The sequence below is a fragment of the Paroedura picta genome, chromosome 2 (assembly GCF_049243985.1).
Source record: "Paroedura picta isolate Pp20150507F chromosome 2, Ppicta_v3.0, whole genome shotgun sequence".
NCBI lineage: Eukaryota > Metazoa > Chordata > Lepidosauria > Squamata > Gekkonidae > Paroedura > Paroedura picta.
In genome coordinates, this window is record NC_135370.1 from 4247124 (window position 1) to 4266367 (window position 19244).

The 19244-nt window shown below is 45.8% G+C and overlaps 1 protein-coding gene across 2 annotated transcripts in view; it reads right to left on the minus strand.

Annotated features, from left to right (window-relative positions):
- Window positions 1-261: 261 nt before the first annotated feature.
- Window positions 262-19244, minus strand: part of INO80D (INO80 complex subunit D) — a 63265-nt gene continuing 44282 nt past the window's right edge. For both annotated transcript variants that reach the window (XM_077319238.1, XM_077319237.1), the window contains exons 7-10: window positions 18542-18675; window positions 16780-16997; window positions 15088-15245; window positions 262-10989 (exon numbers count right to left, since the gene is read on the minus strand). In XM_077319238.1, coding sequence (XP_077175353.1) covers window positions 9818-10989; window positions 15088-15245; window positions 16780-16997; window positions 18542-18675 — 1682 coding nt within the window. In that variant the 3' untranslated portion in view covers window positions 262-9817. The remainder of the gene's footprint in view (window positions 10990-15087; window positions 15246-16779; window positions 16998-18541; window positions 18676-19244) is intronic.

The window sequence follows — 19244 nt, forward strand, 5'->3', positions numbered from 1 at the left end:
GCCTTTTCCCCACATATATGAAGGCACTCTTGGATTCTCAAGGCTCTGCACCGGGTCCAGACTCTGTCAGAGGCGGTAAAGTCAGTCCTCAGTAGCAACAGCATGGTCTGTGCAGCTTTGGATCACTTCATTGCACATGAATTTTATGTGTCTTGTACAATATTTACCCACTGTAAGCACTGAAATCCAGAGCAGTGCTTTCAGTGAAGCCCTACAGAAATTTAGACATTCATTCTAATAAAATAAGAAAGCAGGCAAAACTACTTCACAGCAAGATTTATTAATACATCCAAAAGAAAGGAAGGGAAAAATCATTTTCTCACACTATATACAGATAATACATACAAGTGTTTTATACACATATTACATCCTTTTTTACATATTACATACATAAAAATGTAAACTTCTGTATACAAAAAAACCCTTAAACCAATTAAACAAGGACCAGATAACCAAAGGAAACCAATCTTATAATTTCATTGTTTATTTCTTTTTTGTGTGTCTTAAATGGCAATGCAGTACATTCACTGAGAACTGTGAGGAACATGTGAGCCAAGTCTTCCAATGGGAAGGAAAAGTACCAATGCTAAGGCCGCCACCCATCTCTGGAATGTCCTGCTCCCATCTTTTCAGTAGCCAAATTCATTCGTGGGCAGAGTTCTATTTCGTGCTGAAATTTTCAGGGCCATACAGCTTTTGCTCCAGCGGCCTCATCCTCCCTATTAGCTGTTAACGCTATTTTATTCGTACTAGGGTTGAATTGGTAGGTTTCCCTTTGCTCAACGGCTAAACCTCTGACAAAGGTTTCCTTTCTTAATTCAATGTACAGGAAAGAAAACGCCCATCGGCGTTCATCGGGATGGGGACCACAAACGGGTGCAGAGACTGCTCATCCTTGCTACCGTGCAGCTAAAGCGGAAGTTCGCAGGCTAGCAGAAGCAGGCCGGACTTCCTGCAGAGCGCTGGAGCCTCACCTTGGCGTTCCCACTGCAACTTCTTCCCTGTTTCACAACAAATGGAGCTCCTTGTTTAAGAGCCTGTTTCTGAGATCAAGGCATAACGGAGCTATTTTTAAAATGACACAAATACCAATGTGTTCTCTAACTTAGAGAAAGACAGCCTTTCTGTCGTTTCTGGCTAGCGTTCCATCAACTGAAGAATTCTTCCTTTCTTAAATTAATTTGGAGGAAAGTATTTGGCTTCGACCTGCTCAAACGAGACATACATGTTGTTTAAATCCCCACTGACCCTCCCATTCCCATTTTAAACTTGAACACAGAAACTCAGTTTGGAAAAGAGAGTTACAGAATGGCGTGATATAGAAAACAGCCTGAGATATTTTTTTAAACTCAATAGTTTCCCGTGAAGAACTTTCTCGATAAAAAATAAGACTTATTTCTAGAAGTTTTGTCATATAAAGACTCTCCTCCCCCATCCGATCCCTGACAAGGGATGTCCACTTGTGGCAGAATAAACAACAAAGCAATTTTTTCTAACTTGCAGGAAACAAAAAAGACTCTTACCAGTGATGCCAGAGCTACGTAAGGTAAATAATGATGAGAGTTATGTTGATCACGGGGAAATTTAGAGGAGAAAATGTTTATAGCAAAATTTTAAAAGGACAAGGCAACTGAGCAACAGTTACAGGATCCCAAGTTAGAAAGAGGCACCTTGACAACGTCCTCCTTGCGAAAAAGACAACTCCAAATGGCTTTTTTATCATTATAAATATTATATTTTCTGTCATTTTTTCTAGGACATACAACGGCATCTTAAATACTCCAGAAAGGACAGCATTTTGCTAAAAGTCAAAATGGAACCAAAGTTTGCAGGAAGGACACTACAGCATCTCTTAGATTCATGGAGTGTGGGGATGGGAGAAATTATATTGTTGTACGTATCTATTATGCCCTGAAAGAATATTTTATCTATAGAAACATACATGTATGGAAACATTTAGCCTTACCATATCAATTCTGGTTTTGTATATGGAAAGCTAGAGCGTGATATTATTCAAGGAAGAGGGCAGAAATTACCCTCAGTATTTAGGAAAAATATATTACTGTTTGGGGGAAGATTAAAAAATCTGAAGACATATTGTCAATTGCAATGGATGTATCATTTAGTTTTTAATTCAAAGAGTCTTACATATAACTAAACAGACTGGATCTTCTATCGAAAAACTACAAGGGTACCAAGGAAGGACAACTCATATGGCCAAAAACAGGAACTAGATGGAAGCTTCAATGTGCAGTACAACTGGGTCCATTTTGTGGACAGATTATCTGGCCTCTCCCCATGCATTAGACTTTATGGATTGAAAATTTGTGATTGCAATGGAACAATTAAATTACTTCATTATGTGATTCAAGTGCATTGTGTACTTTAGTCACCCAATCACAGGGCTAATTCTGATTCGTGCGTGGGCCTGTCATTTAAGATGTACAATTTATTTTAAGCATGAAAAAATCCCTGTGGATAAAAAAAATATGCCAGTTGGACCAGACTGAGTATTATCTATAAGATTTAAATGAAATTTCAATCCCATGCAGTATTTGGGGGGTGAAGGTAAGGGATTCTCCCAATCCAAGCAATGTGTCTAGTTGAAAAGTGGATGCCTCAATTGGGGGGGGGGGTGCATTGAACAGTGAGGGAGCTCGGTGAAGTTTGGACACTAAGGAAGAGAATCATTCCAACCTAAAAGGAGAGAGGTTAGGATTTTGAAAGAGACACAGCAGGAAAGATGGGAAACCTGGAAAAGATCTTGTAGGGTGGATATAGTAAGAAAGAAAAGCAAAGACATGAAGAGATTCCCAGGCTAATACAAGCTGTGCCAACCAAACATCAGTATTATAGTCATCTCCAAACCCACACCTGGAATGACAATTTCAACTCTTTATACATAGATCTTTATCCAATGCACATAGCTCATGGTAACATTGATAATTTTTTGAATGTGTGGCCCATGTATCCTCAGCATACGGAGACAAATATGCACACATCTACAGAAGTCTCATATTCGTATTATCTTTTGTACATGGAAAGAGCACTTCTACATTCAGCAAAGTGCTGCCACATCTGATATACAACTCTCTGTACATGTATACACAAAAGGCGTCTACTCTTCCCCATAAAGAGACATACTCTGGTACCTCCCATGTTCACCAACTAATAGGATGCAGAGACCATGAACCACCCACATAGCCCTCCCTCTCGTCACAGGCATGCATATGTACAAGCAATATGATTTTTATAATGGGGGTGGGGGGAACTAACATATAAACCCACAGTGGGTAAAGAAGCCCCTGATAGAAGATGTGTGAATAGTAGTTATGCTGATTGTTTTACTTTCTGTTACATGATTTCCTTACAGCCAAAGAACTTGCATACATTCAAGGTATCTATTTCCAACATGGATCCTGCCCTTTCGTGGGCATCACAACAAGAAGGGAAGTGGACAGAACTGCTTGGGGCCCTCATGCACTACCAAAGGCTGCTGGGGACTCAACAACAGGGGCTCCCAGCTAACTAGTTTGCAAAATGTAAGGTAGGCCTCAGGAGAAAACGCTTCCCCCACCCATTCCTGCAGTTATGCAGCACTGTCGGCCCAGTGGTAAGGTGACGAAGTGTAACCGAAACCAGGGTTCTCCTTGAAACCGTGATCTAAACCTGTGGATTAAAGACGGGTTCAGAGATCCTGGCTGAAGAGGAAAGTCATTTATGAACTGCTTCCTTGCAATTGAAAGGGATGGTGGAGAAACTGGCTCCCAGGAAGGGAATGGCTGCAGGAGGGAAAAGGGCACTTCTACAAACAACTAACCACAGTTAACTAGTAACTGGCCTTGTGTCTGCACTGGTCACCTAAGTGTCCCGTTCCTCTCAAGTTCTAAACTAACTTGCTAGAATCAGAGCCCTGGTTTGTGCTGTAGCTCAGCTTCTTAACTGCATCCCTGGCCCGTGGGGTCATCCCATCAATGGCCCTTGCTCTCAGCGTTGGTTTCTATCCCCAAACAGGATAAATTATTAGCAAAAAAAGAGGGAGAGGAACAGCCGTATGTTGTAAGGCCAGGGGAAAACTGATGCAGTCGAAAAGCCAGGCAGCAGGGGGGAAATCTGGGTACAGAAAAGCCCAAAGTAGCATTATTCCTGCATCAAAGTTCCAAACATGGCAAAATATCTAGATCCCTTTCTGAAATTCCCGGTGTAGAATTCTAGTTTGAAAAATCTAATACACGGAGAGAAAGCCACCCAACAGGAGGTTTTATAACATGAAAACAAGAGGATACAGAACGTGAAAAAACGACATAGTTACAAACCTGAAGGCAGAATACTCTAGTATTACCCTGAATGCGTAGAGCTGGTTCCTGTAACTCTAAATCCTGGCAAATAGAAAAAATTCACTAAAGACTCCCCCTTACGCAATACCCCTTTTAATTGTTTCTGGAAAAAGGCCATCTGGGAAACACAGCATTTTCTGTCATTTTAACAGAGCTCAGTGTATCCGGCTTTAGAGAACGATGTTTTAAAGAAAAAAGCAACATGATAACAGAGTCAGCCTTGAAATAGAAAACTTAATGTAGTTTGGTTATTTGTACAATAGTGAGCACAAAATAAGTCCCAACAAGTAAGCACATTTCCACGATACCTTCTATCACCCCTCAACTACTTTTCTCTATTAAAAAACAAAACAAAAAACAAAAACCCGTAACCTACGGACAATACACACATTCATATATCACACATACAGTCCCCCCAAATGCATATTTTTGTGTGTGTATAGTATACATACATGCACACAAGATACCTAAGTTCTATTTATAAGTCACAGTGGGAATTCCTTTGTGAGGAAAGGAGGAGAGAAAATTCCTGAATAAGACACCGGGTCTGAGAATCCCTAGATTTAACTTTTTCAACTTCCAACCTGCTGAGAAAATTGGAAATAAATATATTTAGGGAATGGGGGAGGGGAGGACAGACTTAACAACATTGGTTCACAATTCTCAGCTGCAGTAATTAGATTTCAAAATTTGATCTATTCACCCTGTAACTAAAAACCTCTAACCATCAAAGGTACATACCACAGATAAATTATTGCAGACAAACAAGTCCCTCAGAGTAGGAATACATGGGATGAGAAGAATTGTGTATTTTTTTGTCAATACAAGATTACCATTTTTTCGCTGTATATATTTTATACTTTTATTTATATATTTATATCTGCAAGGTAGCAAAGAATAGCTGTACACCTTGACACGGCACAGATCCAGTGTAAAAAGGTGCTTTACTATAAGGGGTCTTCTGTTGTCATTTTAAAAAAATGTGTATAGTTTTATAGCTATTAAAAACACATATGCAACATAATTCATTACACGCAATACAGTTTTTAGTAAAAAACTTATAATTTATGAGAGGGTGTTAATAGCATAAATTAATATACCTTTTCTCTTAAAAATCTACAATAAGTATTCTGAACACTCGTGGTGTAGGCAGGGTGGGGAAACGTATCTTTAAATAAAAGCTTAAAGCTAAGCATAAAGGGGAGGGGAGGAAAAAATTTTGTACGTCGGACATGAGTACAGTTTTAAGAAGAGAAAACAGCCCTGCACACGACACACGACAGGCTACACATCGGAATAGGGCATTTCTCTTCCGTGCGCTCACACTTCAATGATGTTCTACCTTAAAAACTAGTTTACTCGATTAAAACTACCGTTATCTGCCCTTATTTCCACAAGTAATCCCTGAGACATGCCCCACATTAGACAGTGATTAAGATCACCATTCAGAGAAACTGGTTCAGCCCCCTCCACACACACACACACACACACATACACACACCCCTAACTCCATTGTCCGTCTTTTCAGACTGGATCCTTTTCTAGTCTTTTCTTCTTTTAAGATACAGGTTAGAGAGTCATTTTGGGGAAAATCAGCCTACCCCTTGATATGAACAGCGGCGTAAGCAGGTAGCGGTCTAGAGGTCAACTGCACTGCAATTTTGATAGCAGGTATTTAAGAATGTTGTTGTCGTTTTAAGTAAAACGGGCCCCGAGACACATTCACAGACCAAGCAGAGCATATTGACCCACACATTGACAGACTCTCTCTGTGTATGCATGCGCACAAGAAGGGTAAAGGCTTCGAGGAATTGTGTTGAATATTTTCTCATTTTGTTAATCTCAAATTTTGCTTAGTTCGCTGACAAAAAAAGGAAATAACAAAACAGAGGGCACAATTTCAGCTAATCTAGATTAGAAGAATTTCCCCCCAGGTAACCGCACAATGCAGTTATTTCTCTTTTGTAACTGAGCATGTAATTCTGAATTCTGAGAAGGCAAGAAAGCTCAAATGCAAGACTACCAGGCAAAGATTGAGGGGAGAAAAACCTACAAAAGTCCATTGCTCAGTGATATAGGAGACTATGTCTGGCAAAAAACAAAACAAAAACCAAAAACCACACCGGGACCAATGTACTGTTTTTCACATGCAAACATGGACAACTATGTAAGAACTGATGATCCTACAGAATTTTACTCTCGTTTAAACAAGCCCTTACTGAGGAGCTGAGTCTCATGTGGCAAACTTAAACTTTTGTAATTTTTTGTGTGTGAACCAACAGCTGGAATTTTCACAACAGGCTTGAACAGAACATGAGTCTTCCAACTAAGCTATTCTGCGCAATGCACTGAAAGAAAATAAGCATCACCCTCCCAGCTGGAAAATTTCTGCATCTACTTTGGAGGGGAAGAAATTTGTGGAAATACCACTCTTGTGTCCAGAACCTTCCTTTGCCCCAGGCAAAAACATCATGTTCCGCATAATCCATGTCATGCAAAGGGGTCATGCCACCGATTTCAAAACAAAATCATGCATGACAACAAAAGATGTGGCCCAAGACAAAACCAAAAAGCCTCCTTTCTGAAGTGGACCTTCAGAGTGTTCTGAGATACTATCAGTGACATTTAATTTCATCCGCAAACTGATTGGCCTGCCTGTGTACATGGCTCCCTGTGGTTTACAGCAGGGATGGCCAAACAGTGGCTCTCCAAATGCCCATGCTGGCAAGGGCTCATGGGGATTGTAGTCCATGGAAATCTGTAGAGCCACAGTTTGGCCACTCCTGGTTTACAGTGACTTCGCACCCTTTCCCCACTGTGGCACATGCATGGGCAGCCACCCTGCCCAGATACACTGGTGAAACATTGCATGGGACAGAAAGAGAGCCCAAGTATTTGTTGTTGTTGTTTTTTTTAAGGGAAAAATGTGGGCATCATTGAGAACTAGCAAAAGGGGCTACAACAATGTTTACAAATGGCCATGTTTCACTCGCAGCTTTGCTAGCTTTCTCTTCAGGAAGAAACTCCCTCTGGCTCACAGAATCCTGTTCCGGAGAGTCCCATGTCCTTCTTTTGAAGGCACCTTGCTCAGCACCTGTGGGGAGGGCGGGGGGGGGGGTGGCTAGAACAAGGCTTCTGCCCGTAGGCGGTTCCTTTGGGCACCAGCCATTAGGTTGCTTTTGCGTTTCCCCCAAAGCATAAAGAACAACTTGCAGTTTGTCGAATGGTGAAATCCTCTGAAGACTTTGGTCTAAACCCACTGAGATGTATGGGCCAAGACTGGAATAATTCTGCATAGGATTGCACTGCAAGTCACCACAATTTGCCCATTCAAAATGCACAAAGACAAAGGGGGTAGGGACACACAGGGTGAAAAAATAAAATAACCTGCTTGAGCATGGACAACGAGAAAAACACATCCTGGTGGTGGAGAAAAGGAAGTAAGCTTCGCTCCAGCTCTTGACCCGGCATAAATTTCCATTTAGAAACATGGTTGGGACTACTCTGTGGTTAGTGACACAGTTTAATCCAATCCGTTTTGATGGGCACGGGTGGAACGGTTCACAAGGTTCAAAGCATGGAAACTTCTTCCTCCTACAGGTATTTGCAGCTTTAATCCCAGCAGAATTTAGTAAAAAGAAGGACATTATGCTAAGTGGGGGAGGGGGCAAAGACAAGACGCTCGAGCCCTGAAACCCTCCACGGTGTGCCCTAACTTTACGACAGGAAGTCTGGGGTCAGGATTACACTTCGACACCATTATGAGGGATGGTAGGAAAATAATTGTTTGGCTCCTCAGCCCTAAAGGAGCTGCCCAGCTCTCTCTTAATCCCACTCGTAAACTGATTAATTTAAAGAATCTGCCTTCTCTGCAGGTGAAATCGCATATGGCCCAAACTTTTCCCTGTAAGAAGAGAACAAGAGAGTTTTCTCTGGCTGGCGTGGGAAGGTTTGGCCATGCCAAACCTAGAAAATGAACCGAAGAGCAAGGCATTTGGATTACCTCTGTTGACTAGAACTTGACCATGCGTTCAACCTAGTCTTCGGGGGGAGGGGGGAGAAAATCAAAATCACCACAAGCAGAAATGTGATTCTGAAAGAGATTTAGGAAATGGGGAGCAGAAGAGAGACAAATAGTTCACCTGTGGATTGCTTCACAAACAGCTCTTTCCTCCTCTGTGAGGGAACAAAAAAAGCTTTCTTTTGACTAATGCCTCACAAATCGATTGTGGCTCTTCAGAGAGAGCGAAGAAGGAGTGCAAATGGAGTCGCCTGCACTTCTAACATTGGCAAGGCCAGAGGGAGAAGATCAGACAGCGCCTCTCTTGGTTCCCAACACTTCTTTCCCAGTTAGAAAACCAGTTGGATTCCTCTCACACGTGGCTTCCCACAAAAGGGGGCCTCTCAGATCATCGTAAGCATGCTAGGAGCCCCAGATTGTGACAACCTGGTAGAATTATGAAGATGGGCTGACTGACATTCGTTTGTGCGGTATACAGGGTTCAAAAACCACCTCTTACCGATTCCATTAAAATACAATCCACGTGGGAATCATGCCTAGGACCAAATCAAGAGGACTTCTGGAATAGACGTGTCATGAGAGTAATCATCATTCCAATATTTAGCACTTCCTTTTTCGTGCTTTCCTCCTCCCATTTTAATCTTTTTAAAAGCCACCTTTGGTAGCCAGAACCCCCCCCCCCCCGATCCCATCCCTCACCAATTTAAGAATCCTGGTTGTAAGAAATGAATTAGTACGCAGCAGGGACAGTTCCTAGTTTCAAATGACTGCTTCAGGAGAAGAACAGAACTATGAGGTACCCAGCAAATACACGCGCACACGCGCACACACGCACACACACACACAGAACGCCTTGCACTTGAAGAGTTCAAACCCCACTGTTGACAGAATAACTCGATGGTCTTCGCTTAATTCTACAGCGCCAAATTACCCAATCAGAAGGTTGATCCACCTTTCGTCCCATTTGCACCTTTAAAAATATATATATATGTATATAATAAAGCAATTACGTGCCCCCCCCCCCACCTCCCCAAATGCTAATGGGACTGAAAGCTCTGATCTGAACTTTAGGAAAACAAGAACTTGCATTAGTTTTATCTGAGGTATCTTCTCATTTCTCGATCTAAGGTCAATTACATCCAGCCACTGCACTGTATATTTCCTAGGGGTCTTTAAACTGGGGCATAGTGAACCTGCCAGAAGTAAATGAGCACCAATACATAAACAGCACACAAGATCATTGGAGCAGAGCCTAGCAACAGGGAAACCCTGGTCTGTACTGAATCAGGACTTTTATTTTTAGCCCCCTCTTTTTTTTATTTAATAAAAAATTGTCTTTTAAAAAGAAGGGGATGACAAAAATGAGGAAAGAGAAGAAGGAGGGGGAGGGGCGACACGGTGCATGGGGGGAGGGGGGCCGTAGGGTCCCCGGCCGCCTGCAATTCACAGACAGAGAAGCTCAGCTGGAGGTGGTGAAGGGAGCAGAGCCATTGTTGGTACTAGTAGCTGTGGCACCTGTTACTGTGAATCCCGTTGGGGGCGCTATGGAGCTGTGGCTGGGCTGCAGGTCTTTGGGGATGCCACTGTGGGAGCTCAGCTGGTGGCCAAAGGCGGCGCTGAACTGCGGGAGCTGCTGCTTGGGGGAGGTGGAGGCCATGAGTTCAGAAGACGCGGCCCCCATGCCACTGAAACTGGTCTGCGGTAACCCCGGGAGCACGCTGGAGCTGTTGGGGGTCACGGTGGCAAAGGCAGGCTGTGTGGTCTCTGAGTGCGACGTGGTAGGCGGCGTGGACAAGGAGGTGGAAAGGAGGTGTCCATCCGCGCCAAGGAGATTGCTGAACGGAGAAGGGTCACTGAGGCTGACCGGGAGGCTCCCCCAGTGAGTCCTGGGGTTCACCACCCCGCTCAGCGGCACCTCGAGCTGCGATGGTAGCAAGTGCTGTGCTATGAGGGGCATCTCCGTGGAAAAAGTAGCTGCCAAGTTATCGCCAGAGTAAGAGACGGCGTGGGGGGACGTGATGTGGTCGCTGTAGGGAGACGGCACGTGCTCACTGTCGTAATGGCTTCCGTGGGGTGAGGAGTGTGAATGGTCACTGCTGTATTGCTGTCGTGAGGTGATTAGGTCATCTGCCTTGCTTAGCAGCTGGGCAGGGTGTGGCCTCTGGGAGGCATGGCTGCCATCATGAAGTCCTTGGAACTGTCCTGGGAAGGCTCTCTCCCCAAGCCCACTCTGGCTTATCAGAGTGGCAGAAGTAAGGCCAACGTTGGCTGGGGCGGAGAATTGCCCCTGAATCTGCCCTGACAGGGGCGTCGGTGGATTGGATAAGGTAGCAGAACGGAGCAAGCTCTCGTCCAGGTCCAGGCTAGAGAAATTATCGTCGTGGACTATGCGCCCATTGAGCAGCTCGCCAAGATCCGCGTTGACCTCTCGGCTCAGGGACGGAATTCCTGGAGTCCCCGCCCCCGTGGAGAACACCCCGATCCCCCTGTCCGAGAGCTCCTGAACTGGCACGCCGTCAGTCTGGGTGAGAACTCCAATGGTACTCAGGCACTCAAGAGAAGTTACTGCCTGCAGGGCCCGCTCCAGCTCTTCTGCTTCTTCGGTAGTTGGAAGGAGGTCTCCGTTTTTACCTGTGTCAAATTACAATGCACAAAACAGCACACTGCTTAACACTCCTCACGCAGCCATCTAGCAGGAGACTGAACGTTTACAGACTTAGTCATTCAGATAGTTTAAGCAAAATTAAAAGGCAGCAATCCCCACCAGGTCTACTTAGAAGTAAGTCCCATTTTCATCAGTGGAGCTTACTTTCTGCTCAACATTCTTAAGCCTGCAACTTTAATGTGGTCAGAGAGCGGCATGAAAAGAATTATTTTGTACCCAGGGTTGTGTTTCCGACACAGGTGTGTTTACACAGGCATGTTTATCACAGGACGACTGCTGCTCCACGGGGGGATTTGCATGAGCCGCCACAAAAAGCTCACGCTGCCTCAATGCCACAGTGTATTGCAAAGGAGTCGGTTCTCGCAATGAGTGGCAAGTCACCACGTGCAAAAGAAACAGCAAGTGACTGGCCATGTCAAGTGGGTTTCTGTTACTAACATAGGGGTCTCAGTGTATGGGACCTAAGCCAGCCTCCTTTCTAAGAATGACAAGGTGATTTCTCCAGTCACTTGCAAACCCCCATCTCTGATGTCAGAGACAACATTTGCCAATCAGAGCAGTATACAATATAGTCCCACCCCGATCAAGCGCTTGATAATGGTTCTGAACTTCCGTGACAAACAGATGATCTGATCTAAACTGGATTGTCCTTTGTGCAAAAGGGACTACTTCCGTCAGGATGTCCCAGCTAGGAATGGAAATGGCTCTCTCCTTCTAATGGTATCTCTAAAGGGCCAAGATGCCAGGTGCACACTTGAACCTTACTAAGTATAGGCTTTCTCTCACAGGTCATCAAATAATTTTAATGGGTTATGGACCTTCTGTGCATTAACCTTTCTGGCAAGGGTTAAAGGGGTGGCTGTTTTGTTTGAGAGGAAAAAACTCCTTTCCGTTGCAAATTCAACAGAAAATAATCTCATGTACTGGAAGTTCTATGTGAACCTTATTAGTTAGGCCTGTGCCTCTTCTCTCTGACCATCACAGATACAAGCAATCTATATCAGGCACAGAAGTTGCTACTACAGGAATGGAACTCATGTTTCTGCTTGATGTGGGGTTTCTTAGATTTGAGATCACAGAGCAAAAACAGGGATCTACTAGATTTGTGTCATCATGCAGACTTGTCAAAATAAACAATAAAATTGTTTTCGGACGCATCACCCAATTGTTTTTGGATGCAAACACCCAACACTCCATTCATTTCAATGAATGGAGTGTTGGGTGTTTTCTCTAATGCATTTTGTTATATTGTGGTTTTATTTTTTTTAATTATCAACACATAAAGCTGCTTTACACTGAAACAGACCGGAATTGTCTACTTGGACAGGTAGGAGCTCTCCACTGTTTCTTTACTGAGGTCTTTCAAATCATTCACTTCCTGATATTTTTAACCGGAGATGTGAGGCATTAACCTGGGACCTTCTGCATGCCAGGTGCTCTAGCACTGAATGGCTGAAAAACCAAACAGTGATTGGTCAGTTCTTTGCCGTTCCTTATATGAGGAACGGGATCTGTCTTCGAGACAGTCACATGCAGTCTGAACTCAATACTGCGTAAAAAGCAGCTAAGGCATTTGCTTTTTGGTGACAAGGAGAACATGGATGCTCAGCTAGCTTTCTCTAGAAAGGCCCTAATAATGGAACGGACCACAGGCATAACAGGGGGAGGAATAAAGGCACTGATGGTTTGAACTGCGGGGAATTCCTTCTTACAGCAGACTCCGATGTTGCAGTTTAATGATACCAGAATGTTTGTGCAAGACAGTTCCAATTTGGGAAAAGATTTGCATGTGTAAATAGGTCAGAGAGAGAGACAGAGAGAAACAGTCATTCTCAGATGTTTCTAGAATCTCGCCGTCTCTTTCTCTCTCTGACCTAATTATGTGTAATTATCGCAGGCTATGTTTTCGGGCAGGAGACTGTCTTGGGAACTCGCTCCCAGGTCACATCAATACATGACATCAGAAACGTGGGCCCTTCCAAGTTAAAAAGACTTTTAATGCGCTGCGTCCCAAAAGCTGTCCTCCCTTAACAGCAGGCCTGAAGCTGTTTTGCACTGAACCGCACCTCTGGGCCCATCAAGAGCCGAACTGTCGACTCAAACCGGAAGTGACTCTCCAGGATCCCCGACAGAGCTCTAGGGCATCAGCTGGCCCTTCAACTAGGACTGCTGAGGACTGAACTTGGGACTTCCTGTATATCAAGCAGATGAAGAGGTTGGTTTTTATAGCCTGCTTTTCTCTCCCCAAAGGAGGCTCAAAGCGGCATCCAGTCGCCTTCCCTTTCCTCTCCCCACAACAGACACCCTGTGAGGGAGGGGAGGCTGAGAGAGCCCTGAGATTACTGAAGAAGAAGAAGAAGAGTGGGTTCTTAAACCTCACTTTTCTCTACTCGAAGGAGTCTCAAAGCGGCTTACAATACCGTCTCTTCCTCTCCCCACAACAGACACCTTGTGAGGGAGGTGAGTCTGAGAGAGCTCTGAGATTACTGAAGAAGAAGAGTTGGTTCTTATACGCCGCTTTTTTCTACCTGAAGGAGCCCCAAATCGCCTTCCTTACATCTCCCACAATGGAAATCCTGTGAGGTAAGTGGGGCAGAAAGAGCTCTGAGAGAACTGTTCTCTAACAGGACTGTGGCGAGCCCAAGGTCACCCAGCCGGCTGCACATGGAGGAGTGGGGAATCAAGCCCAGCTCTCCAGATTAGAGGCTGCCATTCTTGCATCAAGATGCCCTACCACTGACCAACGGCCCTTTCCCAAAAGGCTTGTAAGTTTTTTCCCCAGCATCTGCGATTTGGTAATAACAATGCCTTTTTCTGCTTTAAAAAAAATTAATTAGAACAAAACCAGATGAGCTGGCTCCAAAGCGAACCCTATGAAAGATGTTCTTCTGTATCCCATTAAAAACCATGATGTAGGGTCAGAGGACCTGCTGGAACGGCATGTCATGTTGCGAGGTGGGCTACAACAGTATGGGGAAACCTGCTGAAATAGTATACATGCCCACTTTCCTACTGGAGCTGACTCAGTGAATGGACTGAAAGCGCATGCAAAAAAAAAAGCGCAGGGGGGGGGAGAAGATGCCCTCATTTTTCTACAGACCCCTACCATGCCCAGTGGTATGTCGTGCTTCTCTCAGCATTGGCTTTTGAGAGTCGGGGGGGGGGGGGGGCTGCTGAAGGAAGGGAGCAAATATTACTGCTGCCGTTTCCGCTCTACTAACGGGAGACCTGAACCTGGCCCAATCTCTCCTTCAACCTGCAACATTCAAAAGTCATCTTCAGAGAAATATGAATAAATAACCTGAGCACATATAAAATAGTTATATATAAGAAGTTTTAAACATACAAAGATAGCTTTCCAGAAATGTAAGCTGTTTGACCATGCAAAGATTTCCTTTGTTTCCTGTCCCTGGCTAAAGAAGAGGAAGAAGAAGAAAACAGGGTTGCACTTACCTGTAACTGTTGTTCATCGAGAGGTGTTCTGTGCAGTCACACATGGGTTCTGCGGAATCGCAGTCCCATGTGGGACTGCACAGAACCCACGAAGATGAAGAGCTGGTTTTCAAGCACTGCCTTTCTCTACCAGGAATCTCAAAGTGGCTTCCTATATCCTTCATTTCCCTCTCCCCACAACAGAGACCCTGTGAGGGAGATGGAGATAGAGAGCCCTAATTGGACTGCTGTGTGAGAACAGCACTATCAGGACTGTGGCTGTCCCTAGGGCACCCTGGCTGCATGTGGGGAAGTGGGGAATCAAACCCAGCTCGCCAGATTAGAAGCCACCGCTCTTAACCACTGCACCAAGCTGGTTCTCAAGTTGATACATTTCCAATGACATCACCTTCTTGGTGTTCAGGTGTTCCTGAAAAGACCTCAAATTCAGAGGTCCTAAACTATAATTTCCATATTCCAGTATCCCTAAACTATCAAACTCATTTGGAAAAGCATGTAAAGCAGCTTAAAAACAAAACCAAACACGCTGCAGAGTTCATTCCCGCTCTCCCATCTGCTCTTGCCCTCCATCTGCTGCCTGGAAAACAAGAGCGGGGGCCGGGGAGACATACCTTCAAAAAAATCAAAGTCTTGCAAGTCATCAGGCAGCCTCGGAAGGACGTCGGAGAAGTCTTCCTGGTTCAGCTCAAGGTCATGTGGAATGTCTGTGATTTCATTGGCGATGTCATCTGGTAGCTCATCCGTACTCAGCTCCGGGGTGGAAGGGCTCCTGGAAATACCACAAAGCCGGTGTGATGACATGCTTGGGCCCTGGGCCCTGGGCACTGACTGACGTACATACGCACTCCTTCGCTGCCTCTCTCTCTCTCTCTCTCTCTCAACTCCCTCCCCAACTGGAGCCGAGTAGCCTTCTACAGCAGGGGTAGTCAACCTGTGGTCCTCCAGATGTCCCTGGACTACAATTCCCATGAGGCCCTGCCAGCATTTGGAGGACCACAGGTTGACTACCCGTGTTCTATAGCAGTGGTCCCCAACCTTTTTATCACCGGGGACCGGTCAACACTTGACAATTTTACTGAGGCCCGGGGGGGGGGGGGGATAGTCTTTTGCTGAGGGACGTCAACACCACTGCCGCCTGAGCCCCTGCTCCACTTGCTTTCCCGCTGGCACCCCTGACTACCTGCCTCCCGCTGGGGGGCGCTGCCAGCAGCAGCTGCGCAGTGTCATGCCAAGGGCGAGCCCCAGCCATGGCGGCCGCTGGAGAGCACCCAAGGAGAGCCAGCGGCAGAATAGCAGGGCAGCTCCCAAGACAGCAGCTGGGGAGGAGGACGAGGAGAAGCCGCGGCCCAGTACCAACTGATCCACGGACCGGGGGTTGGGGACCACTGTTCTACAGGAAGCAAAAACTCACAATGCTACAGCAACTGCATGGCTCTATCCCAGTGAAAATGTTCCTGGATGGCATCTGCTGAGATCCAGCCCTCTCTTTCCCCTCTTCCTTTGGAACACCAGAACGGATGCATCAAGTCTTGGCTGGCGGATATCAGCAATGCTTCATGTAGAAGCATCAAGGGGAGGCTATCGTAGGAATGCAAACCCAAGAGCTATGATGTGAGAGGATCTCTCAAGCATGATGTGAAATAATCAAAACATTAGTTGTATTTTATGGCCCTTTGGACCCAAGTGGCCCCTACATCTGCCAATATTTGAAAGATACACCACGACTTCTTTGCACTACAAGCTAGCACATGGACCAGGACACCTTGGAGCATCGCCATCAACCCCCCCCCCCGAATGGTTCTGCTAGCAGGAGAAACAATAAAAATGTCAGATTAACAAGGCTCTCCTGAAATTGTAAGCCCATTGTTCTGTGGAAAATATGGATCTATCTGTGCATTAAGAATGAAGAATATCTCCAACTTTAGTCCAGAAAATAAACCAGCCACATCCCCAGGACATGCAGAGTTAAGTGCCCCCTGGCCTGTTCAACTGCCATTGGGACATGGACAGAAAGAAGAATACTGAAACCGCATTCCTTCCTTTAAAAAGAAAGATCTTGCAAGTCATTTGTTCCAAAGAGGATGTTTTGGTAAGAAATGTTTCCAGCCACAAAAACACAGCGCTGCCTTTTTCGGTAGGCCAAAATGCTTAATGGCCATGTAAATATACATGGCAAATCAAATTCTTCCCTACCGGACAGGGGAGCTTGTCAAGGAAGAAATGTAAGCTGCGGGGTAATTCACGGCCTTCTTTTCCTACACTGGCTGGCCTGTCTGAAAAGGAGAGCCTGGCCATTCACTCACCGTATATGGGAGATCTCCATTGGCAGTGAGACGCTGGTGGGCATACTGAGGTTTCCTTGGGGCACAGCTGGAGGAATTGGTTTCTGGGGTCGCCGTGGCCCCCGCCTTCTCTTCTTCTTGTGTTTTTTGGTGAGTGCAGGCGGCTTGGTTTTTTTCCTGGGCTTCCTCTGCTGCTGGTGCTGGACTTTGCGAGAGCTGTCTCCACGCAAGAAGCTATCCTTTGGAAGACAGAACGGAAAAGGATGTGAAGAACAGGCCCTTTTGTCTTTTCCTGCCACACTGAAATATTTCTGGATTGCGTACGAGTCAGAAGACCTGAGAACACGCATGAACCGACAACTCACCCAACAACCGTCAGCAATTAAATTGAGCGGTTTGGGGGTGAGTGGGGAGGGAACGCATGAAAGCCGAACTATTTCATAGAATCGTAGAGTTGGAAGGGATCTACGGGGCCATCTAGCCCAACCTCCTGCAGAATGCAGGAGATTCACAACTACCTGTTCACCCATAGTTGTCCCCAATTTCAGGCCCAGATGATGCTCTCCCCCCAAAAAAACAGAATCTCTGGCCAGTCTTGCCTGGAAGAAATTTACTTTTTGATCCCAAAGTGGTGATTGGCATTTCCCTGGGCATGCAAAACGCTAGAGGGTGTCACCCCGAGGGTCAGACATGACCCGGTGCTTGCACAGGGGAAACCTTTACCTTTACCTATGCTCAGAGTACAACTTTATATGTTAAATTAAAAATTATGCACCAAAGGTCAACTTGGTGTAGTGGTTAAGAGTGGGGCCTCTATCTGGTGAGCTGGGCTTCATGCCTCACTCCTCCTTCTACCTCACAGGGTGTCTGATGTGGGGAGAGGAAGGGAAGGCAATCAGAAGCTGCTTTGAGATTCCTTTGGATAGAGAAAAGCAGAGTATAAAAATTAACTCTTCTTCCTCCAAAATGCATTTTATGATGTTACTCAGCTCCGGGAGCTTCTCGCGGTGGGGGGTCGGGGAGAGGGAGCAGCGGCCGCCGGCATGCTGGCAGTGCAAACGTGCATACGCGGACTTGCAGTGCATTCACGTTTGCGTCTGGTGTGGCCGTGCATGCGCACATGCGCAAAACTGCCGTGCAGGCGCATTTGCAGCCCCACCAGATGCAAATGCGCATGTATGGACTTGCTGCGCATGCGCGGGCCCCGGGCCACCCTCTACCCCCACCCCGTGGCAGCGGTCCGCAGCCACGGGAAGGTTGCAGACTGCTGATTTACGTCATGACATTTTTCTACCATGGCAGATGGGAAGTGTGTCGTGGCCCCTCTCGAAGTTCAGTTCACAAAGTTCTGAAGAGAACTGTCAACGGCGACAACGTTCAACAAATTTTTACCATGAGGCTGAACACGTGACGCTGTTCTATGCCAAGGGTAGTCAACCGGTGGTCCTCCAGAGGTCCATGGACTACAATTCCCATGAGCCCCTGCCAGCAAATACAATTCATGGGAATTGTAGTCCACGGACCTCTGGAGGACCGCAGGTTGACTACCCCTGCTCTATGCCAAGTCCATAACGGTCTGCATCACCTACTCAGACTGGCAGCCGCTCGCCAGGGTCTTCTGCTTCCCACTGCCTGGTCCTTTTAACTGGAGACACGGGGGATTGAACCTGGGACCCCCTCCGTGCCAAGCAGCTGCTCTGCTCCTGAGTCACAGCCCACCCCCCTCTTACCCAGACTTGCCGGTCAGATTGCCATTTACTGGGCTCTCTCACGTCTGCCTTACCATTTTTTTGGCGTGTTCTTCACACAGGGGTGTCTGATGTGTGATGTCAAAAACTGGCACCGAGCACTGCTGCCCATCCGCAAACTTGGCTGTGCAGCTCGAGAACAGCTGCTGCGAACGGTTCAGGAGGATATCTGGACACAGCCGAGTCAGGAATAACACACAGCAATCTTGGCAGGGAGGGAAGAAGGAGACCACTTGATCTGGGCAGGAAGTAAACAACCCAGTAAAAAAGTCCTGTTCTGTTGAGCTGCAAATTAAAGAATCCCCTCACCTCTAGAGCAGATGTGAAGTCAACAGGTACAGTGTGGTTTTTTACAATTCATTAAGATGGGTTTATTGAACTAATATTATTATTATTTATTAATGAACTAAATTTGTATCCTGCCCTGTCTCAAGTAACATCACTTTTAAAACTCCATAATAAATATATATAATTCATTCCAAAAGCTTATTTACTTTAAAGTTACAAAATAAATTATCCTGGATGTTTACCGGGAATCTTTCAGCCTAGCGTGGGGAGGGAGGGAGGGTGGGGAGAGGATGTCTCCCCCGACAGACAGACAGAGAGTCCCTGGGACGGTTTCCTTGAACTTCTTGTCCAATCAACACCATTGGGGGGAGGCGCAATGCAATCGATGGGGCTGCTTCCTAACCAGCTGAAGACAATCCATACGCAAAACATTTTTAAAACGTTTTTGGA